The sequence below is a fragment of the Neomonachus schauinslandi genome, chromosome 3 (genome assembly GCF_002201575.2).
Source record: "Neomonachus schauinslandi chromosome 3, ASM220157v2, whole genome shotgun sequence".
NCBI lineage: Eukaryota > Metazoa > Chordata > Mammalia > Carnivora > Phocidae > Neomonachus > Neomonachus schauinslandi.
The window spans coordinates 15,334,451-15,356,387 of record NC_058405.1 but is presented as its reverse complement, the minus strand read 5'-3'; the positions used below and the strand labels follow the sequence as shown (position 1 = coordinate 15,356,387).

General features: G+C 42.1%; 1 protein-coding gene across 3 annotated transcripts in view; it reads right to left on the bottom strand.

Annotated features, from left to right (window-relative positions):
- The window catches only part of ABCC4 (ATP binding cassette subfamily C member 4), a 239,879-nt gene that overhangs the window by 15,744 nt on the left and 202,198 nt on the right, over positions 1 to 21,937 (bottom strand). For all 3 annotated transcript variants that reach the window (XM_021695986.1, XM_021695985.1, XM_021695987.1), the window contains 3 exons: positions 12,907 to 12,996; positions 5,861 to 6,033; positions 5,322 to 5,427 (listed from right to left, as the gene is read on the bottom strand). In XM_021695986.1, the coding sequence (XP_021551661.1) occupies positions 5,322 to 5,427; positions 5,861 to 6,033; positions 12,907 to 12,996 (369 nt within the window). The remainder of the gene's footprint in view (positions 1 to 5,321; positions 5,428 to 5,860; positions 6,034 to 12,906; positions 12,997 to 21,937) is intronic.

The following is a 21,937-nucleotide window of genomic DNA, read 5'->3' as shown; positions in this document are numbered from 1 at the left end:
AAGAGGGTCAGAGGGAGAAGCAGACCCCCCGCCGAGCAGGGAGCCCGATGCGGGACTCGATCCCGGGACTCCGGCAGTCGCTTAACCGACTGAGCCACCCAGGCGCCCAATCGAATCCATTTTTAAATGGCGTATGCCATCAGTGATATGGGGTGGCTGCAGGGAGAGGCGGGGCGGGAGGGGGTACAGGACAGGGTGGACGAGAGACCTGACAACAGCAGAGAGACGCCTGGGACAGCTGTCAGTATGGCAACAAGCAACAGAGGGAGAGCCCACTTAGCAGCAAGCAGAGTGGGGAGGTCGGAGTTTCAGACATCTGCTCTTGGTGGCCCAGGGACAAAGAGGCAGAGGGGCAGTTATCCAGCCTTGGAAGTTGGGTCCCTCTCTGGTAAGATGGATGCCTGGGATTTTCTCTGTGATAAGATACTGTGGGGAGTATTACTCAGAATCCTTTCTTAGGTCTTGAAATGGTCCACCATTGTCACCTGGGGAAGCTGAAGGCTAGGTCACAGTGACCACTGGAGCTACTCCCCCCAAATTCCTGCTATTGCAAGTATTTCTTCTCCCGGATTGTGCTTTCAACCTTCACAGTGGTTATTTTTCCCTCTGAAAACCGGAATGAAACCTCTTGGTGTTTTGAAGGAGCTGTTCTCTTCCGAAATGTTCTAACTGTGGCCACGTATGCAGGCTTACGGAAGCAAAGTTCCAGGAAGTGAAAAATAGCATTTCAATAAAACTCCAGGTAGCTCTGAGGTGCTTTTGTGCTTTTCCAGGTGGGTACGTTACAACAGTGTCTGGGTTTGATTTCTCTGGGAAAAACTCTACTCAGAAGTTGGAGTTTAGGAAGAAAGATAAAGACCATAAAACCATAACATGGCCTGTAAGAGGTAGACTCTGGGCTTCTCAGCCCCGGCTTTTATTCTGCAGAAGCCCCTAACTCCTGCCAGTGAAAATGCTGAACCCAGGCAACGAGGCAGGTCTGAGGATGTCTCCTTTGCTCCAGCTGCCGGCGGGGGAGTCTGGGGATGCTGTCAGGACTTAGGGGATGCGGGGACGGGAGGAAAAAGCTGTACCACTGGCTGAAGAGAAGATAGGTCCCAAGTAACCAGCTAATCCTCCAACTACAGGGAAGAAGCCGTCTTTAACGCAGAGATAGTGGTGAGTATTAGGAGAAAGAGGATTTCTAATTTGTCTGTCTTGCTCCACTGTTTTGTGGCAACTGAGCAAATGAGGAAGATTAAATTAGCTGTCATTATGACTACATCATGTTTAATAAAGTTAAAACTGAGAGAACATCTTTGTAAAATAGAATTCTAAGCCTAACACATTAATGGCGCTTAATGAACCCAAACTGGGCAAATCCCTTTGGAGAGCCAACACATAAACAAAGCTATTAATTAAGTCACAGTTGTTTCCCAACAAGCCTTTTGTTGATTTACTTACAGTAAACAAAACCATATCCATATGTCTTTATGCAGAAGTATTCACCAGTGCAACGAAATGTAATTATGACACCGTGAGCGCGTGCAATTACACGACCTTACGATGACAGGGCTGTTGGTTATGCCCTTCATTAGCATCCGTCACTTCCCCAGCCACTCCCCGAGGCTGGCCACCCTCCAGCCCATTCCGGAGCAGTAGGCCTTGCAGCTGACCAACGCGTCTTTACGCCCCTAAAGCTTTCAGAATAACAGAACAGACCATCGCTTGCTTTTTGGAAAGGAAATGGGTATTTCTAAGCCAGCAAGAAAAGAATTGCTCCCAAAATCAAAGATTCAAGAAAAGAACATGACTTATGGTATTTTGCTGGACTGAAAGCCAACTGAGAATCAGATGCTCTAGAATAAAACAGAAGGTTTCCACCTGGAGTGGATGGAGCCTAGAGGACAATTCCCCAACAATGAAGCTAGGGAATGCGGGCCACCCCGGTCCCCTGAGGTCCATTCCTGCCATTCCTGTCAAAGGAGTCAGCAACCCAAACCAGCTCTGACCAAGATGTTAAGCAAGTGGCCGAGTTCACCTCTCCTGGTGGGAGCAGCAGCCCCATGGAGACATGCAGAGTCCACCACAGAAAATGAGGTCCTTCCAGGCACAGGTCACAGGCTCTAAAGAGAACCCTGCATTTCCCGTCTCCAAACCAGCTTCTCCCTCAGTCTCCCCAACTCCCCCGGACCTCAGGCCCCTTCCCTCACATGATGTGGTCATAATGACAGCTAATTTAATCTTCCTCATTTGCTCAGTAGCCACCAGCACACCATCCTTTATCTGCCCCAATCCAACCATCTCACCATTTCCACTGCTGGCGCCTTAGTCTGAGCTGCCAACATCCAGTCGAACTGAAAGGCGACTGAACGGTTTTAACTCCCTCTTTAAGGAAAGAGGAAGAGCAGAGTGAGGCCAGGCTAGAAAGGAAGGGAGGGGCTGCAAATTGCTTTGCAAAACTGTATTAAGGATTTGGAAAAAGACACTGACCAAGAGAGAAAAATCTGAGATTCTCGAAATTTACCAGGAGTTACTGGTAAGGAGAGCATTCCACAGATGGACATGTTTTGACAACAGCAACGAAGCCTACTGGTTAAGGGGATACAGAAAAGTTCCCATCTGCGGGTCAGACGCTGGTGCATAAGATTTAGGAACAACCAGCTGACGGGTCTGCCAAGTTCTGTCCTTTGCTGTTTCCCTAACGGATCATGCATTCCAAGGCCACAGTACTCTAAGTATTTCTAAGTATGAGATGATACAAAGAAGCTGCTAACATCACTGTCATCATACCAAAACCCAAAAATAAATCTATATGGTACATTTAGGAGCAAGGGGTTTCTTTGGACGGGCCCCCAACTGAGCTGAAGACCAAGCCAACTTCCTGCTGCCGCCCCCAAAGCCTGACTAAGCACGGCAAACAGGGAAACGTCACGGCATCACTCATTTCTGTGGAAGAAGGACGCTTCTGGGGACAATCTGTGACATACAATGCCGAGAGATGAGAACAAAGTGACAGGAAACAGATAGAAATGAAAGGTTATTTTTCCAGTTACCATTCAAGAACACAAAATGAAGGAATAAGGATGCTCGATGCTAAATGTTTCTGGAATCCAACAGTCACTGTCCCGCCCTCATGGAACACCCCTACCGGGGTGGCCTGCTTCCTACTGTGATGTTCTAGTCCAGACCGGCCACACTGCTTGAAGCCAAAGCATCCTTTTGGTTGGGAATACCCAACTCCTGTCGTCTGCCTCGTCAGAGCTCATTCCTATACACGTCCAGGTCTGGGGAGTGCTGAGGTTGAAGGCACTGCTTCATTGTGGAGAGTCTGGGATGTTCTCAGTGCCCCTCCCGTCCTGATTATCCCATCTGATGATGCATATGAAGCAGGGTGGGAGGTAATATTCCAGAAACTGCCCCAAAGAGTCAAAAGAGACAGCTCCTTTTCACTGGACATAAGGAAGCCTGGATACTGAGCAAGCAAGAGAGGGAAAGGAGACAGAAGAAAAAAGAGAAGAAAAGAGAGACCAAAGGGAGGTAAGAAGGGAAAAAGGAAAGAAAAATAAGAAAGGAAAGCCTGAATTACTAAGAAAGAAAAAGCCAATCAAACCTAGAAGATACCAGACAGCTATCTAGAGACCAAAGCTGGGAGCCTGCCATGTGTGCAGTAGCCGGATCTACTGTGTAAGAGGCTTGCTGGTTGGTCATCTAGTCTCGCAGCCCCAGATCCACCTTTCTTCCTACACTCTCACGTGAGATGCTGGGGCTGGGTTTCTGCAAATCCCGAGTCAGAGACGCTTTGACCAGTGGGTGCTCTGTTGGGTTCCACCAGCAGGGGGCACTAGGGGGGGCCTGAAGGTGGGACACAGAGCAAAAGGTCTCCCTGGCTTATGCCACTCTCGCACCATCACCCGGGGACAGGAACCTGGCGCCAGCCCCCATCTTCCATTAGAACACACAATGAGGGGGCGCCTGGGTGGCTCAGTTGGTTAAGCCACTGCCTTCAGCTCAGTCATGATTCCAGAGTCCTGGGATCAAGCCCCGCATCAAGCCCCGCATCGAGCTCCTTGCTCTGCGGGGAGCCTGCTTCTCCCTCTCTCTCTGCCTGCAGCTCCCCCTGCTTGTGATCTCTCTCTCTCTCTCACTATCTCTCTCTCTGTATCAAATAAATAAATAAAATCTTTAAAAAAAAAAAAAAAAAGGACACACAATGAGAACTAGCCTCTTGGTGCACCTCACAGACGTGACCAGCAGCTGGGCAGTGGTTCTCCTAGGAGATCTGAGCATAGGAGTCTTTGGGGTCTCTCCTCCGAGTTCTTAGGTCTGGAGATCTGTCCTGGGGCTCAGTAGCTGCTTCCTAAAATTATTACCCCGGCGTTTCCCGTCCACCTTCCCAGCCCTCCAATTCCTACGCTAAATCCCCTACATGAAATCCTTTCTGTTGAAATACGTTGTGTTTCTGACTGGGGCCTCTCTTCTCAGACTCCCTTCTTCTTTTTTTTTTTTTTTTTAAAGATTTTATTTATTTATTTGAGACAGAGAGAATGAGAGAGAGCACATGAGAGGGGGGAGGGTCAGAGGGAGAAGCAGACTCCCTGCAGAGCAGGGAGCCCGATGTGGGACTCAATCCAGGGACTCCAGGATCATGACCTGAGCCGAAGGCAGTCGCTTAACCAACTGAGCCACCCAGGCGCCCTAATTATATGTATATTTTCTAAAGATTTTATTTATTTGACAGAGAAAGAGAGCACAAGCAGGGGAAGCAGCAGGTAGAGGGAGAAGCAGGTTCCCCACTGAGCGGGGAGCCTGACATGGGGCCCGATCCTAGGATCCTGGGATCATGACCTGAGCTGAAGGCAGTCGCTTAACCAACTGAGCCACCCAGGCGCCCTCAGACTCCCTTCTGACACTACATCTTGTGAACATCCCAACAGCTGAGAAATTCTGCAACTTACCCAACAACCAACTGGCAGCCTAAACGAAAGGCTAATTTTTTGATTAAGAGAATCCAAAATACTGAAACAACTGTGACACGGTGAAAACGACTGTTTTGCCATGCTGTCAGAGGAGGCCAGATCTTGGATTTGAATTATTTCCATGGCTGACCATCATACAGAAAAAGGACAATTCAAAAAACTTTTAATATGGAAATGTGAAATTATTATATAATTTCACATTCTGAAGGTATAGTTAAGTACCTGAGTTATTGTCAGGGATGAGAGGAAAAATGAACAGAAAACAAACTTATTGGAGGTTTCTATCAGGTTGTACAAGGAAGGTGAAGTTGAAGAACTGAACATTAATGGAAACACCTGGAATGCCACAGGTGAGGGTCTTACCATGATCTTGTCACTGTCAATAATGGTGTTCAACCTGTGTGCGATGGTTAGCACGGTGCACTGGGCAAATTTCTCACGGATTTTTTTTTGTATTACTTCATCAGTTCTAGAACCAAAGGAGTTGGATTTAGTTTAGTAGAAGGGGAAAAGTAGACTTAAGACTTAAAATAATCATATGACATTTTCATAAGGTTTTTAGATGTCAAAGACATGATCCTGTTGCTGAAAAACTCAGTATAAAAAAATCTATTTAGAAATTTCCTATTTTGCATATAATGACATAAAATATCCTTCCCTCCAATTGCTTGAAACTTTCAGGTGTTGAATTTAGGAAACTAGCTCTGTTACGATGCCTACTAATACCATTAACATTGTATAACTTATTTTGGTTTCTTCCTCTGTTTTCCAGAATTAACATTATCAAGAGGTGTCTTTGGGGCAAAGAGAGCGCTTAGAAACATTTCTCAGCGTCATGAAATGTTTCTCATTGACCACATTTAAAATTTGGATTCCACGGTTCATGGACCTCAGTTCTGTACCTTGGATCCACATTTGCTGTCGCTTCATCAATGATCAATATCCGGTTTTTCCTGAGGATGGCCCTGGCGAGGCACACCAACTGTCTCTGTCCAACACTGAAGTTCGATCCTGATTCAGCTAACTCGGTGTCCAATTTGCCAGGAAGATCTTCAATGGCTTCTTTAAGCTGTACCTGTGGATGCAGAAAGAATGACATCTTCCTAAACAAACTACTCCTGATGTAGACAAGCCCACTAGACACGAGAGCTCAGAAGTCCTCAGGACGTCTCACGCATCTTATGTGTCCAGTCACATGATGGAGGGGGGACACCATTTACTGAAAAAGACAGTTGCTGCAACTCAGGACAGAATGATTCTGACTTAGGAGCACAAGCTTAATGGGAGTCGAGACTCTTGAGTTGCCATCAGTAGGCACTGTCTATTCATGCATGAAGAGATATATACTATGCTGAATAAAGCTATTCTCAAGGTAACACAGGGAATAATTAAAAATGTTCCTTCTTAATTTTTAGATAAAAGGTAACTGAAGGAATTTATAAAGACAAAAAGCAGAACGGTGGGTGCCTGGGGGCAGAGGGTTAACTGTAAATAGATAAGAGAGAATTTGGGGGGGGGTGACAGAAATGTTCTAAAACTGGATTGCTATGATGATTAACTACAAATTTACCAAAAATCACTGAATCACACCTATAGTGAGGAAATTTTCTGTTATGTAAAATGATACCTCAGTAAAATTGGTGATAAGAAATCATCTGTGTCCCCCGTGATGTCCACCAGGAACCCCTCCTTTGGGATTAATTAAGGAAATTTCTCAAAAAATGAAGTTATTTCTCTCAGTGTAGTCTAAACATTTAAAAACGTTAAAAGGATCAGTATGGTTGAGTCAAGTTTCCCAGAACACATTTTGTATGGGAGTTAGTACACTAAAGGGAGAAAACAAAAATTTAATTATTGCAGGAAGCATGGTTCTCTAAAGATATAACCTTGTGAGCACTTTACCATTTTGGAAGGTTTTAAAGTTAAAAAAATAAATAAACAAATTCAAACAATGGCAAACCACACCTCATAAATTAGCAAGCCTGGACCCTATTTTGGGGATGGCTCTTTCCCAAATTTAATCCATACTGCTAGAACAGTCAAGTGCATTTACTTTAATCTCATAAAGGATTTGCAGTGAATGAAAACTCACAAAAACAGGGCACAACATCACATCTTATTTCCCCCAGACTCTCAGTTTAATAGTGTTTATATTAGATAGAATAGTGATAGAATAGTGTCTATCTTCATAAAATTATAAGTTCCAAAAAACAAACTGTTAAACACCAAAGATAATCCCAAACCATGCTGAGTGGTAGAGCTCAGCTCCATGCCTACGTCTTTGGGGAAATTTTACAAGAACCAAACTCACACTATCCTTGAGAGTTAAAGAATAGAGAGTAAATACACTTGGATTTAAGAGACTGAGAGATCGATGGGTGATGGCCAACAAGCAGGGACATGGAACTGCAATGTCAAAATGACAAAACCCAAGGGTGTGTGAGCCATGTTTTTACAGCATCCTAAATGCTGAAGCACTTCTGTGAATGTGATTATTGTGCTTAAGACCAAAGTCCAATCCCCAGAAACGGGAATCTGAGTTAGCATTAGATGTGGTATTAGTATTCAGCACTCGCATGAAAGGTATGTAAGATTGGGATGGTGAAGGCCAGTCCTTGCACTGAAAATTGCGAAATGGGAGATTCGGCTTAATCAACCCCTCCATCAAAAGGAGGAGGGCTCACAGGTGATTCTTCTTATGAAACCAATTTTTAGATCTACACCTGAGAGGATGGAACCGATCGAGGCTTTTATCAGCTCTTCCTTCTGAGTTGACTTTGGTAACACTTGTCTAAGCCAATGGGCCTTTCTTAAGCCTGATATCCTGATGTTGAAGAGATAACCTTATGCTTGCCCCTGACTCAGGTGACAGCTCACTAGCCTGGTTTTTTGATCCTCCTTTGGGTTGCCCATAGCTGCCTGACGAATAAACGTGTTTTCCAGAGAACACTGGTTTTTGAGATTCTGTCTTCATTTACGAATCAGGGCTGATTATGAGAATGACACAAACGGAAAAGCCCTCTGTAGTGTTTTCACCCATTCCGTCTATAATGAAGTATTAGAAAAGAGAAAAGACGAGAGAGGCAGAAGACAGTAAGTAGGAGTTACACCGAGGGAATCTGAAAACCTTTGAGATAATAGCATAATGTTACTACTCCGTGTCTTGAGTGAGATGAGGATTATGTTAGGAGGAGGTCCTTATTCTTATACCATATATATCTAGGTATCTATGGGTGAAGTAACTTACAATGAAAATTTCTGCAACTTACTTTCCAGCAGGTTCAGCACAACAGAGACTATAGAAGAGAGGAAGCAAATGTGGCCATATACTAACCAGATGAAGGGTGCATGTGTGTTGGTCACACTATTGCTTCTACTTTCTTGTGATTTGAAAAAATTTTTTTTGAAGATTTTATTTATTTATTTGAGAGAGAGAGAATGACAGAGAGAGCGCACATGAGAGGGGGGAGGGTCAGAGGGCGAAGCAGACTCCCTGCCGAGCAGGGAGCCCTATACGGGACTTGATCCAGGGACTCCAGGGTCATGACCTGAGCCGAAGGCAGTCGCTTAACCAACTGAGCCACCCAGGCGCCCGTGATTTGAAAATTTTTAAATACAAACTTGGGACCCGGAAGCCAGATGAGTACTGCCTGGCTCTGCCAACTGGGGAAGTTCCTGGACTTTCTCTATCTTAGCTTCCTGACCCATAAATAAGACTGTAATAATTTTAAAGGTGTCTACAATTTAACATTGTTGGAATATAAAATGAGTCAGTGTTTGCAGAGTTTTCAATAGTGTTTGATACAAAGAGATCGATAGATCTTGCCCATCCATAATGCGGTCAGTTAAACTCGCTTCATGTTCAGTTAAACTCCCTTCATGTTGTTTTATTTTTCTTCTTTGCATGCATCAGTACAGAGACCTGATTACATACGCATTGGCGTATTTTCCATCTTCTCCATGAGAATTTTAGCTCCGAGAGGGTATGGTCTCTTTTGATGACTGTGAGAGTCCCAGAATGTACAACAATGCCTCTCTAAAAAAGCTCTCATTGGGTATTTGTTGGATGTATGAATGAAGCCACAAGTGCGTCTTATTTTGTGACATATTTGTTCCTATAAAAATCAGAAAATAAATCCATATAATTTATACGCGATATCATTTTCTTATTAAATGTCATTGTAAAAGAAATATATTCCTCACAACTACGTAGCTTCAAGATATCACAACATCATACTTTAAAGTGTACAAAGCATTTAAAAAAATTAAAGGAAAACGGGTCAAATAATGCTGTTCAAAACTATATATGTCCGTACAGAGTACTTCAGATTATTTTTAACCTCAGGAAAATCATAAACCTCAGCAAAACTGAAAATACTACACTGAATTCGTAAGACACCCATTTGCACCATCATAAACCTTGTGAGAGTAACCTGCTACGCGGACTGAATCTACCAGGTGCCAGTGTCCCACTCAGGAGGCTAACAGATGTCATGGGATCTCCACATTTTGTGCAGCTTTCTCAATTTTCAAAAAGAAAGGCTGATGCAGGCTGGAGAAGAGAGTGTGAAATGCAATCAACAGGTGGACAAGAGCTCTTACTAGAACTAAGCCAACAGTAAATGAAGTGAAGGGGGAGCCCATTTACCAAAATACATGGCCTCCGGAGAAACGGAAATGCAACCTATCATGAAAGCAAGAGTTGCATTACACCCCACACGCACACACGGCTGATGCTCGGAGTTCTCTATATGATGAGAAATACCCGTATTCTAACTGAGATGCTGTCAGTGTTGGACGTAACTGGATGATCACTCCACAGTTCTAACATGACGCACCCTACTCTTAATTGCATATCCGAGGATTAAAGCTGTTTGTTGTTGTCGTGGCTTTTTAAAGGAGCATTATACCGCTGAGTTTGATCTGTTATGATCTTTTAGCCCCTTGACTAATAAACTGCTTCATTTCTAGTCATTACTTATATTTAAAAACTGCCAGTGCTTTGTAGGTGCCCCAATTGCCACTAATTTCTAATGAACTTTCTTTGGTTTGTGGCTATTTTTCAATATATGAGAAAAGAGGCCAGATGAGATGGGCAACAGGCACAGGACTGCCACCCTTCTGAACGTCTAGCCCATCCAGGAGAGGAGGAAACACAACCAAAAGGACTTAAAAAAAAAAAACAAAAAAAAACTTTTAATTGAAGTTCTGAAAGAGGAGAAAACAGTAGTGCTCTCTTACTGGCTCTCAAGCCAACTCTATGAGTTTGAGTTCCTGTTTCCAGTTTGGCATCATTGGTAAAGCGGCTGACCAGGGTGGTTCGTCGACCAAAGAGAGCTGCCAAGGATACCAGGTCTCCTATCATCTCCTGAAGAGCAGGCCTGGTTATGATGCACTCAGATTTGGACGTCATGGGAAGAAGCAAGCTGTGGAGATGGTGGGTAGACTGAAGACGATAAATCGAGAAGAATCCGAATGGCATTACGACTGAATCCTCTGTATGGTGTCTCACCAGATAAATGCACATATATTCTAACGTGAGTACAATTTCAGGGAAGGAAGCTTCTTAGTCCATAGTCTAAAGGCCTGGAGGTTCTAAGGACTCGAGGTGAAGGGTCCCTGACCTATTACAGAATGAGCTCAACCTCCCTGAACAGGGTCATGAAACCCACATAACTACTGTGAAAAGTTTGTAGTACTTCATCTGCCAGGAATGCGATCCAGAAGACAAAAGCAATAAAGTACACCGGAGAAAATCTGGAGAATTCAGAAAAGCCAAAGGGGAGAGGGGGGATAAAAATCACTTATTGTGTTGTTATCCCCCAAATAAGCAACGTTTATGTTTTGGTGCCTTTATTAGGTACACGTATCTACATAATGACTAAAAGAGCTGGAATCATACTGTAAATAAAATGATATATCCATATTTTAAGAAAATCTACTAAATCTTTTGTGGAAAAACACACACATCATGAAAAAATAATTTCTAGAGAAACACAACTATGGGATGAATTCTCACTCTAAGAGGCATCACTAAGGCAATGAGGTCAATTCCAGAAGCAACACATGAAAACCACTCACTTCTCTTTGTGAAAGTCGTGTTTATTTCTATTTAAGAAAGTTCCTGATGGGGCGCCTGGGTGGCTCAGTCGGTTAAGCGACTGCCTTCGGCTCAGGTCATGATCCTGGAGTCCCGGGATCGAGTCCCGCATCGGGCTCCCTGCTCGGCGGGGAGTCTGCTTCTCCCTCTGACCCTCCTCCCTCTCATGCTCTCTGTCTCTCATTCTCTCTCTCTCAAATAAATAAATAAAATCTTTAAAAAAAAAAAAGTTCCTGATGTCATTGAAAATAAAGGTAGATCTTACTATTACCACTTCCATCACATCATTTTTAGAATTCTGACAAGCTACTAATTTTTATTTTAATTTTGGCAGAAGAAAGCAGTATAAGATGAAATACACGTTATGATCAAAGTTCTAAGATAGCTTTATAGGATTTGTCTCCTCATTAACATTTCTTCAGGGTCCTGGAACAGTGTGTTTCTAGAGTAATTTTACTATCTGAGAATCTATGAGGAGAGATCTCAAGCTCTGAAACAAATAGAAAAATAATTTACCAGTAATTCCTGTTTTATTAAGGCGTGTCACAATTACACCACCAAATTTGTCAGCGGAGTTCAAAAGCAAACAATGGTTGTCCTATTTCTCTTTAGATCTGATGGCTAACTGGGCCCACCCGAGAAAGACTCCCCAACTTAAAGGATATCCGAGATCAACTGCTTTCAAGTAGGAAAGAGAAGGTGAAGTAATTAGCCCAATTTAGGCAAATAAAATCCCTATGGTTACTGGAAAGCAGGGTGGGTGTGTAAAGACTCGGCACTGACATGCCTTCAGAAACCAGAATGACTGGCAGGAAACTGTAGGGCCTCCAACTCTGCCTGCTCACAAAGCTCATCTAGAAACTGGAAGGGCTCAGCGTTCCCTGGAAGGGTGACACTCAATGACAAACACATTAATGTAAAACAACAACAATCTGAGCAATCAGTCACTGGGATGTGGGCAACTGTTTTTAAAGAACTAAGCCACATGGTCCCAAAATGAAGAGATCAACCTAGTTATTAAAGTGCTGACTTCTTAAAAGCCAAAGACGGAGCTAGGTCCTACGAGGGATTAGAAGTCTGCCTAAGGTTTAGAAGTTTGACATGGTTTCCGCCATCCAGGAGCTTAGAATCAATTTGCAGAATTAGGGCAAATGCACAAAATAATTAGTGTCAAAACATACAAACCAACAGCATCCTAACACCCTAAGTCCTTTCCATGCAAAGGCAAGGAAATTCAAAGAAGTGGTCCAAATGGAAACACTACACAAATAATAGAAAATCCTCTAGAAATGATTATATCAGTATAAAAACTTAGAAAAAGTTCCAGGGTTCTGTTACTTCCATTTACTCAGTAGCATTTAAATGCTACTGTTTGCCAAGAGTAACTATTACACATTGTTTTACTTTTATGAACACTTTCTTATAAAACCTCAAAGCATTTTATTAGTATGATGAAAAACTATTACTGTCTTCATTTAGTGGATGTTTCCTAAGAAAAGAAAAGTAAAATGAAATGTTGTAGGCTAACTGGTCACTAAAATTTGAACCCATAAATATAACTTCCAGTTTAGTGCTTTGCTAAAGACAAGTAAGATAATGTATCTAGTTGCTTTGGATTCCAGGAAGAAAGTTACAATGAAAACATGAGACATTTTATCTTTGGTTTTCATCATCATCAATACATACTTTTGTGTGTGTGTGTGTGTGTATCCAAGTCACCGATGCTCTCCTGGATGGTGAACAAGGTGAGTTAATCCAATACATTCCCATTAATTACCTGCAATGTTCTACAGGTACATACACACATACTGATGGTAACAAGTTAAATAATTACATTTTATAAATTACCTCTGTTATGGCATTCCACAGTTCCTCATCCGTATGCTCATTAAAGGGATCCAGATTTTTCCTCATTGTTCCAGTGAATAAAACAGGTTCCTAAATATTCCAAAATAGTGGATGTTATTACTGTAGCCTCTTTTCATTTTATTTCAATGCTAAATTCCAGAACAGAATTAAAATATAAAACCAAAATTCACTATAATCATTAATAATAAGGTTGCAAATGCCTGTTGATGAAACAGTGTCTCTATTAATTTTCCATTATACAAAGTGTGACCCAAAATATCTTCCAGACCCCTGAACACTAACAAAAGAAACTGTTGAAGTGTGTTGTCTTAAGAAGAAACTGAAGAGAAAGGAAATTTGGTTTTTAAAAATACTTTGAGCAGTACCTGCTTAAACAGGAAAAACACAGATATAATTATTTAAGAAACATTACAACAAGAGAGCTATGTAAGTTTATTACCGCTCTTGGTGTGACACTGGAACATACCAATAGTATGATTGGTTGATGTTTGTGACTCAAAGCAAAACTGGGAAATCACATGTGCAGTGACAAAGAAGCTAGGATGTTTCCTCCATTGGCAGAACAGTCTTCTGGGATGGGGAACCTCTCCCCACGTATGAACGGGACCCCCTGTTTTTTGTCCAAAGAGAATGTAAACGAATGGGCCCAGTGGCGCCTCTATGCATGAAGAGATGGCTCTGGTTTTGCACCAGCTAATCCCCACATTATCTTGTCTGTGCATTGGGATTACATGCCTCACAGAACCTGAAACCCAGGATAACCTGAAACCCACGTGACGTGCATCATAATAAAATTATTTTAATTTAAATAGCTCTTCCTATTCATGTGCTTCAGGAGGAGCCATAATTAGATCACGCTTGCAATATATGCCTCCTTCTGCGTTTCAGGAGAGAACCTGGTACATAAGCGTATGTAGGCCATGTATGTTTTCTTTCTGGAAGGCTCTGCTAACCCAGGCCAAAAGAATATGGGTGGCAGGGAAGAGCTCAACTGGCTACTTTCAGTGAAGGTGGAAGAACAATGAGATGCACAGATGTAGGAACAAGAGAAGATTTGACTCTTCCACCGGCATCCAAGAATGGCTCAAGGGAATCACCCGCCTCAAAGCTCACCTGACCTTGGGGCTGGACCGTTCCCCCTCGTTTCTCAAAAGCCTGAGAAGATTAAGATGGTAAACTTTTCTTCTCTCTAGCCATGAAGAACACTCAGAGAGCCTCCCATACCTTCTTTCCCTGTGATCTCAGTCTTAAGACGGGAGAGGGAAATGGACGCAGAAGACAGTAAGTGTGCCACCAAAAAACATGCCTGCCTCAAGGCAAAATCCAAATATTAAAAGACATTTTAAAAAGGATGCTTTATTTTTACAAAGTTGATTAAGTGGCCCATATGCCCCAACAACACTGAAAAATCACTGGTCATATGATGTTTCAAAATGATTCCTGAAAGACCCCAAGATCCCAGTTCGAAGTCTCCCTTAAAACTACTGAGTTTAGGATCAAAGACTAAACCATCATCTAAGCAATGGTAAGAGTTCCTGTCAGGGGGATAACAATCATCGTATTTGGGATTTGAAAGTCTTCACTCATTCTACTTCAGAAATTCTTCAGATTCTACTTTATCTTACTCTTTGTAATGATCAATTCTAAGAAGAGTTCAACAAGCTAGGCGTTTCTCCTTCTCCAGCTGATTCCCTGAAGGTTCTTGAAAGGAGGAGGGCTGCTACCCATCCTCCTCCCATCAAGGCTCTAAACCATGGGCAGTATCCACTCTGCGGCCCAAACTGAGAAACTTTGAGGACTGGTATTTGGGGAGGTAAAAGGGCTGAAGAGAACAGGTTAAGGAATCAGCTTCAAGACCAAAGAAGGGGGACGTGGTCACTTGGCTTCTACTAACCACAAGCCTGTCAAGGTGTACAGGACCCAAATGTGTTTGCCTTCAGGGGCTTCTCATAAAGCAAACTCACATCCAGTAAGAGGTCTAGGATGAAGTGTCCACCTGGTTTTCAAAGTACACTCTGCAGAGGTGTTACCTAAGCTCATCTACAAAAAACTGCCTTGTGAAGACTTTCCTTCCTTTGTTAAAGAATGAAAGGGCCCAGGATTCGCAGATTCGGGAGTCATAGTTTAGGTGATTCAAGAGAACAGGCACGGGAGAGCACACATTTAAAATTCGATCACCTATTTCATCAACACGAAGGGTCTCTCTCGTCACCTCCCTCGCCTTTTTCTCTTTAGGGAAAGGTCTTGAAAGGAATGAATCTCTCCAAAGACTGGAGGACTAAAGTGGGATTCTTTGCAGAAAGAGGAGTTGCTCCCTCTGACACTGAGTGGAAGCTGCTTTAAGCTGAGCTTGAAGCAGACACCTCAGGTATCTGCAAGGCCTTAGGGAGGTTCTGCTCATTATCAGCGAGTCACCGCGATCATAAAAAGAAAAAAGTTAAGTTTAACCATTTCCCATTGTAATTAAGGGTCACCACTTAAAACTCTACTGTCAATCTAAAGGGATATAGTAGACGATTACTCACGTTTCCTTAGCAGTCATTAGAAGAAAAGAGTTTAGTAAATTAGAATATTTTTCTTTGTTACGACATGCCAAATATATATTTCAAAATGAGTACAATTTCAGTCAAAACTTGAATGAAGAGAATGGTTTATTAGAACATTAACTGATTGAAGCTGTATTTTTCTTTAAAACCAGCAGGCAATTTGTTAACAATGTCTGTTTTAATATGCCAATGTGTTTTATGCATGGTGTTCATTTTGGTTTCTATTCATTCTACTTTCATCCACTTGCCAAATAAGAAACCACTATATTATCTTCAAAAGGTAATAAAAGTGCTCACAGTAGACATATACTGCAGGAGCAGATAAGGGTCAAATTAATTATCATTTCTGATAGATACTACTATTTAAAGTACCCACCTCCAAGCAATGAAGTTAATAAACTAATCTTATAAATAAATGTTGTAAATATGTTTGCAGGCAGAACATTTCAGTGTCGAGATTTATGGCCAGACATACACCCTTCATGTAAACATATAATATATACTAAATATATTAGCCTAAGTATATTTTTTTCTGAAGGTAAACAATTAAACCTCATTTAATAAGAGTTAGCTGGCATGGCAGAGTTAGGAAAACAAATGCTCTTCTTCAGTATCATCTTTTAAATGGAACCTGAACATCAAATCTGTTTTTCATCAGTTTAAAGTTGCTATTTTTTTTTTTTATCCTTTGTGCCATATTCAGTAATGTTTTCCTTTGTTACCAACGTAACACAAGTTCATATCAGCCATGTGACCCAAAAATGGCCACTCTGAATCAAAGCATTTAGTGTAGTAAATTGATAATCCCTCAACACAACTGTAAGACAGAACCGCAGTCTTACTAGGCCTTTTGTATACACTATTGAAAGACAAACCTCTCATTATCCTAAAAAGAAACCCTACCCACTAACCTTCAGAAGCTTAAAATGACCCTGGTCCAAGACAAAAAACGCACAAGTGGTTACAAACCAGGCAGATAAAGCACAACACTTTACCATACCCTAATCATGTCAGCCCCCAACCAGAAAACTGCCCTCGACTAAAATATATCTTCCAGAGTGGCTGCCGGTCCCGCGCGTCCTAACAGCTACATTTTCATTTCTAAACGGAGGACCTTTATTAAGGGCAGCTCATCTCCCTGTTCCAAGAATGACAGAATCACCTGAAGGAGCTTTAAATCTTGCTTTCCTTTTTTTTTTTTTAATCCTGTAGCCTCTGAATGAACTGATCATCATCCATATTCAGAAGAAAAGAACAATTGTTTGCCAACAAAGGAAAAAGAATTTAAGTCCTGTAAAGTCCTCTTTCGATACAAAAAGGTCAGAAGCTCCCGGGAGCAGTTCCCCGGGCTTTAATGAAGACTTCAGTGTCAGAAACAAAAGGCTGACTCCATTAGGCTAGAATCCAGTTGTATTTCTTTACTAGTAACAGCATACCCACCTCTTCTCTGAGTTCTGTTCTCAACAAGGAAAAAAAAAATAGAGGAAAGAAAACCAGGTAAGAATAAAGAAGTCTAAAAGAGACAGTTCAGGTTGACCTTTTCCACCTACAAAAGGTAACCCAGGGAACAGAAATACCAAAGGAGCAGAGTGGATGGTTTAAAAAATACCTCGCTTTTGCTTTGATTTTAAAAAGTCTATTAAATGTAAAAAAATGAATCTGTTTAATCATGATAAAGATGATAGCTGTTGATCTGTGCCAACCCTTGGGGTACAATCATAAATAATGAATTTGCATGGAATCACTTTTCAACTGAAAACATTTTCTTGGTGCCAAAAGGAAAGGGGCCTTAGATGTAGAGAATCCATCCAAAAAAGTTTTGAAATCCATTTTTCCAGATCCTTTCAGATAAGCAAGCTATTCCCTAAATATAATCTCATCTTTTTGCTCTCTTTGGGGAATATGTTTAACTATTTCAGGTCGTGAGCACAAAGGGAAGTGTCCATTTCGGCGACCTGTTCTGTTTGGAAATTTAGAAAGTGCTTTCATTTTTTTTTTGCTTACCCCTGAAATTATACAAATTGCGGAGTACATTCATAAGAACACAGTATTTGTTTCTGAACATTCCCTGGGGGGGGACTGGCCCCTAACCATCTCACCATCTGGGTCACCACTCCCTTACCCCTTGTTCCAAAGTCGGTCCTGGCTGTGATCACCTCTCTCCCCGGTCTGATCCCTCAAGGAGTGGTCAAAGGCGACCAGGATGAGCCTGGGAGAGCGGGACCACTGTGGAAGCTCACTGCTGTAACCAGGCTCACGGCAAGCTCGGAGCCGGGGAATGACATAGGCCTGGCTCATCGAAAGCGGGAACACAAAAAACAAACAAGCCTCCATTCTCCTCTGCAGAGACTGCTCCAAACTTCGGAGGTTCCCTAAATGAGGATGTGGAGACACAAGGACTCTGTTTCCTATTCATTTGGGGGGAAGAGGGATGGAAGCTGTCTGCGCTATAGACAAGTAACTTTTAAGCGACCAGGCCAACAGACCTTCCCACCTCTGCAGTCACTGTAAAGAGAAAGGGCTCTCAGGTCTAGCAAGGTACAATTTCGAGTACCTACTCCTGATGCTTGCCCATGACCTGTAAGTGAATTAACCCCTTTTCCTAAATTGATTTTCTTTTAGGGCTGAGTGTGCCTCAAGGTTTTCAGCAAAGGTCACAAGTGTTTCAGCCTTTCAAAACCACCACTGTCCACCACTGTAGCACCGGGAGAAGTATCTTTTGACTTTGCTCTCTATTTATTCTCCCTTGTTGTGATTTTTGGGAATCCTTTTTGAGTAGGGTAGAAAACAATGGGTGGGATATTGGAGATCATTCAGTTCAAAAAAACATGTACTGTATATGTATTTAAGTCAGACAGTCCTGAGTTCTGATTCTACTGCTTATTAGCTGTTTGACTCAGGGTACATTATTAACCACCCCCACCAGCCTTCACTTCCTTCCTGGAAAACGGGGTGAAGCCAGCAGGGCTGCGGTGAGAATCGGGGCCACCCATGAGGCTCCAAGCACAGGACTCACATGTAGCAGGAGCCCAGCCAGACAGGGGACAGTGAGGGAAAGTGCTTTTTCAAACTGCAGGTGCAGCCAATGGATCGTGAAATCAATTTTGTGCCTCATGACCATCATTTTGTCTTTTATATGAACTAGCATAGAATGGATATAATAGAAAATAGACTGCAAAGCACTAAGAGTGATAGTGTGTGGGGAAATGTGTGTTTCTGCACATGTGTGTGCACACGTGTGCATGCAGGATCGTGAGGTACAGCAGTTCTACTGTGGACGGCAGTCACTGGGTGCCCCGGTCCCCAGCAGATCGGTCAGTGGCTCGGAGCTGGGAATCTCCCTAAAATAAATATGAACCCTGGCTCTGCCCCTTATTGTTCAGTGGGTTAAGCTCACAGTGCCTCCATTTTTAAATGTGTCCGACGATAAGGATAACCATATAACTTAGGTGAGGATGAAGTTGGAGATAGCAGGGAAAGACAACCAGCACCAGATCAACAGGAATGAGAGAGACAGCCTCCAGGAGAGGTAGGAAAAAGCCAGGCATTTGGGGAGAGCTGAGAAAATACATCAGGGTCTTCACAGGGGACCACATAGTATTAGTGGGGTACAGAGCAGAGGTCAGGAAAGAAACCAGGTGGGAGAGGAGCCAGAAAACAAAAGAAAACAAGTGATACTTCTTTCCTCTTGTTCCTGGTGAGAAAAACGCTGGGTAGGTTTCTGTTCCATGTTACCCTAAAATTCACATTGTGCTCACTTTTTTCGTTTCACCATTTAAATTTATACAAACAAGTTAGTTTACGTGATAAGCAAGAGATGTAAAAGAAATCACCAAGGACCACAAAAACATAAATAGAAAGTCATTCCAGAATCTGTTCCTCTTTTTTTTAAAGATTTTGTTTTTTTTTAATTCATGAGAGACAGAGCGAGAGAGAAAGGCAGAGGGAGAAGCAGGCTCCCAAGGAGCAGGGAGCCCGATGCGGGACTCGATCCCAGGACACTGAGATCATGACCTGAGCCGAAGGCAGACGCTTAACCATCTGAGCCACCCAGGCACCCTCTGTTCCTGTTTTTAATTAAGTAACAATAATACTGGAAAGGCTAGTGCCCTGATCCTTAGTAATACTAGGTACTACTTACGTAGCATTCCTAAGAGCAGGGCATTGGGCCACCAACATTTTCTCATCCCATTAAATTTTCATGATGAATCTGTGAGGCAGTAATTACTAGACCTGGTTTAAGGACAAGGACAGTGGAGCTTGGAGGCCAAGTGACATCATCAAGGTCACACACTTGTTGAGACAGACTTGGAATAAAAACATGGGTCGTATTGACACTCGGTCAGCGCTCTTAAAGGTTCCACCCCTGGCTGCCTCCTGCAAGATTTCCTGGGACCCTTTACGCATTCTGCACATCTCTCAAGACTCGCTTTCATCAACCAACACTGTGCCTTAGAGGCAAAGGCACATAAAGTGAGAAAATAAAGATTCTGTGTTTACAATGGTTGGTGATCATTATCTACATGGATACAAAGCTTAGTACTGTTTTGTAAGCACAGTCTCTGCAGGATGCACGCACCTTGAGCATGCTCAAAAGTAGGGTGGGAAGTTATGGAAGAGAACCAAGACCTGGTGATGTCAAGGTGTATTTAGTCTTTGCTCAGATGTGCTTCCAAAACATTAGTGGCAGAGCCAAGAATCATCTAACGTTATTTCTTTATTTATACAGTTCTTTTATGTACACAAGCATACAACCATTTCTTATTAAGAAGCATTAAAAATAATGCGGGACATGTTCCTCAATCCTTTCATCCAAGGACATGAAAGTACTTTACAGACAACGCCCATCATTTCTGCTAACTAATCTCGTTTGGCCCATTTCAGAGATGGGTACAACCAAAATATAAAACTTGGGAATTTCAACTCATTTATTTTCTACTGTAATCACTTAAGTCATAGTAGCCAGAGGGAATTGTTAAATACAGGGATTGAATGTGCTGAAAATGTCTTTCCATTTTTCCTGAAAAGAAGGAGGTTTAAAAAAAATTTTTTCTTAAATGGACAAAATAGGTGGAGGGGATTAAAAGGTGAACTGGATGTATTATGCTGACCATTTCATAATGTATATCAATATGGAATCACTGCGATGTACACCTGAATCTAATACAATACTGTATGTCAATTATTCTTCAATTAAAAAAAAAAAGCAAAGCACAGAAGCATCAGGGATAGAAGAGCTATTAAAGATTTTTAAATTGTGGTAAAATACACATAACACAAAATTTACCACCTTAATCATTTCTAAGTGACCAGTTCAGGAGTATTTAAATATATTCACATTGTTGTGTAGCTATCCCCACCATCCATCTCCAGAACTCTTTTTATTATTCCAGCTGGAACTCTGTACCCATTAAACACTAACTCTCCATCCCTCCCTCCAGCCCCTTGGCAAACACCATTCTACTTCCTGTCTCCATCAAAATGACTACTTAGGTACCTCATATAAGCAGAATCATACAGTATTTGTCCTTTTGTAACAAGTTTATTTCATTTAACATAATGTCCCCAAGGTTCATCTATGCTGTAGCTCATGCCAAAATTTCCTTCCCTTTTAAGGCTGAGTAATAATAGTCCACTGCGTGAACATACCACACTTTGTTCATCCATTCATCTACCTAAGGACATGGGGACTGCTTCCACATTTTGACTCCTGAGAACACTGCTACTATGAACATGGGTGTACAAATATCGCTCAGAATTTCTGCTTTGGATTATTTTGGATAAATATCCAGAAGTGGAACTGCTAATAGGATACGATAATTCTATATGATCATTCATAAGTGATTCTATTTTTCATTTTTTGAGAAAACTCCATTCTGTTGTCCTCAGGGGCTACATTTTACACTCCCACAAGCAATAAAAAAGGGTTCAAATTTTGTCACAACCTCGCCTGCACTTGGTATTTTCTGTGGTGTTGTTTTGTTTTGTTTTCTAAAGTAATCTCTATACCCAACATGGGGCTCAAACTCATGACTCCGAGATTAAGAGTCACATGCCCTAGTGACTGAGCCTGCCAGGGGCCCCGGTATTTTCCGTTTTATTGAGAATACTGACTCTAGTGAGGCCTGTAAGGGGCATCTCACTGTGGTTCTGAAAGGAGTATCTTGATTTTGATTGTGAAATTACTTAGAATAATAATTCCAATTATTTCAGAGGCCAGTGGTAGGCAGCAACAGTTATACTCAATCTTAAGATGGAAGTCCACACTCTCCTCCATTTTGGGTGCTGTATTCTACATGTTTTCTAATAAACAGGCATTTGCGAGCTCTTTCTATTCACATGCCAGGAAGCACATTTGCATGGCTTTCTTTGTCTCATTCCCCATGTTTCTCATCTCAAGGGTGTGTGTGTGTGTGTGTGTGTGTATGAGAGAGAGAGAGAGAGAGAGAGAGAGAGAGTTTCTC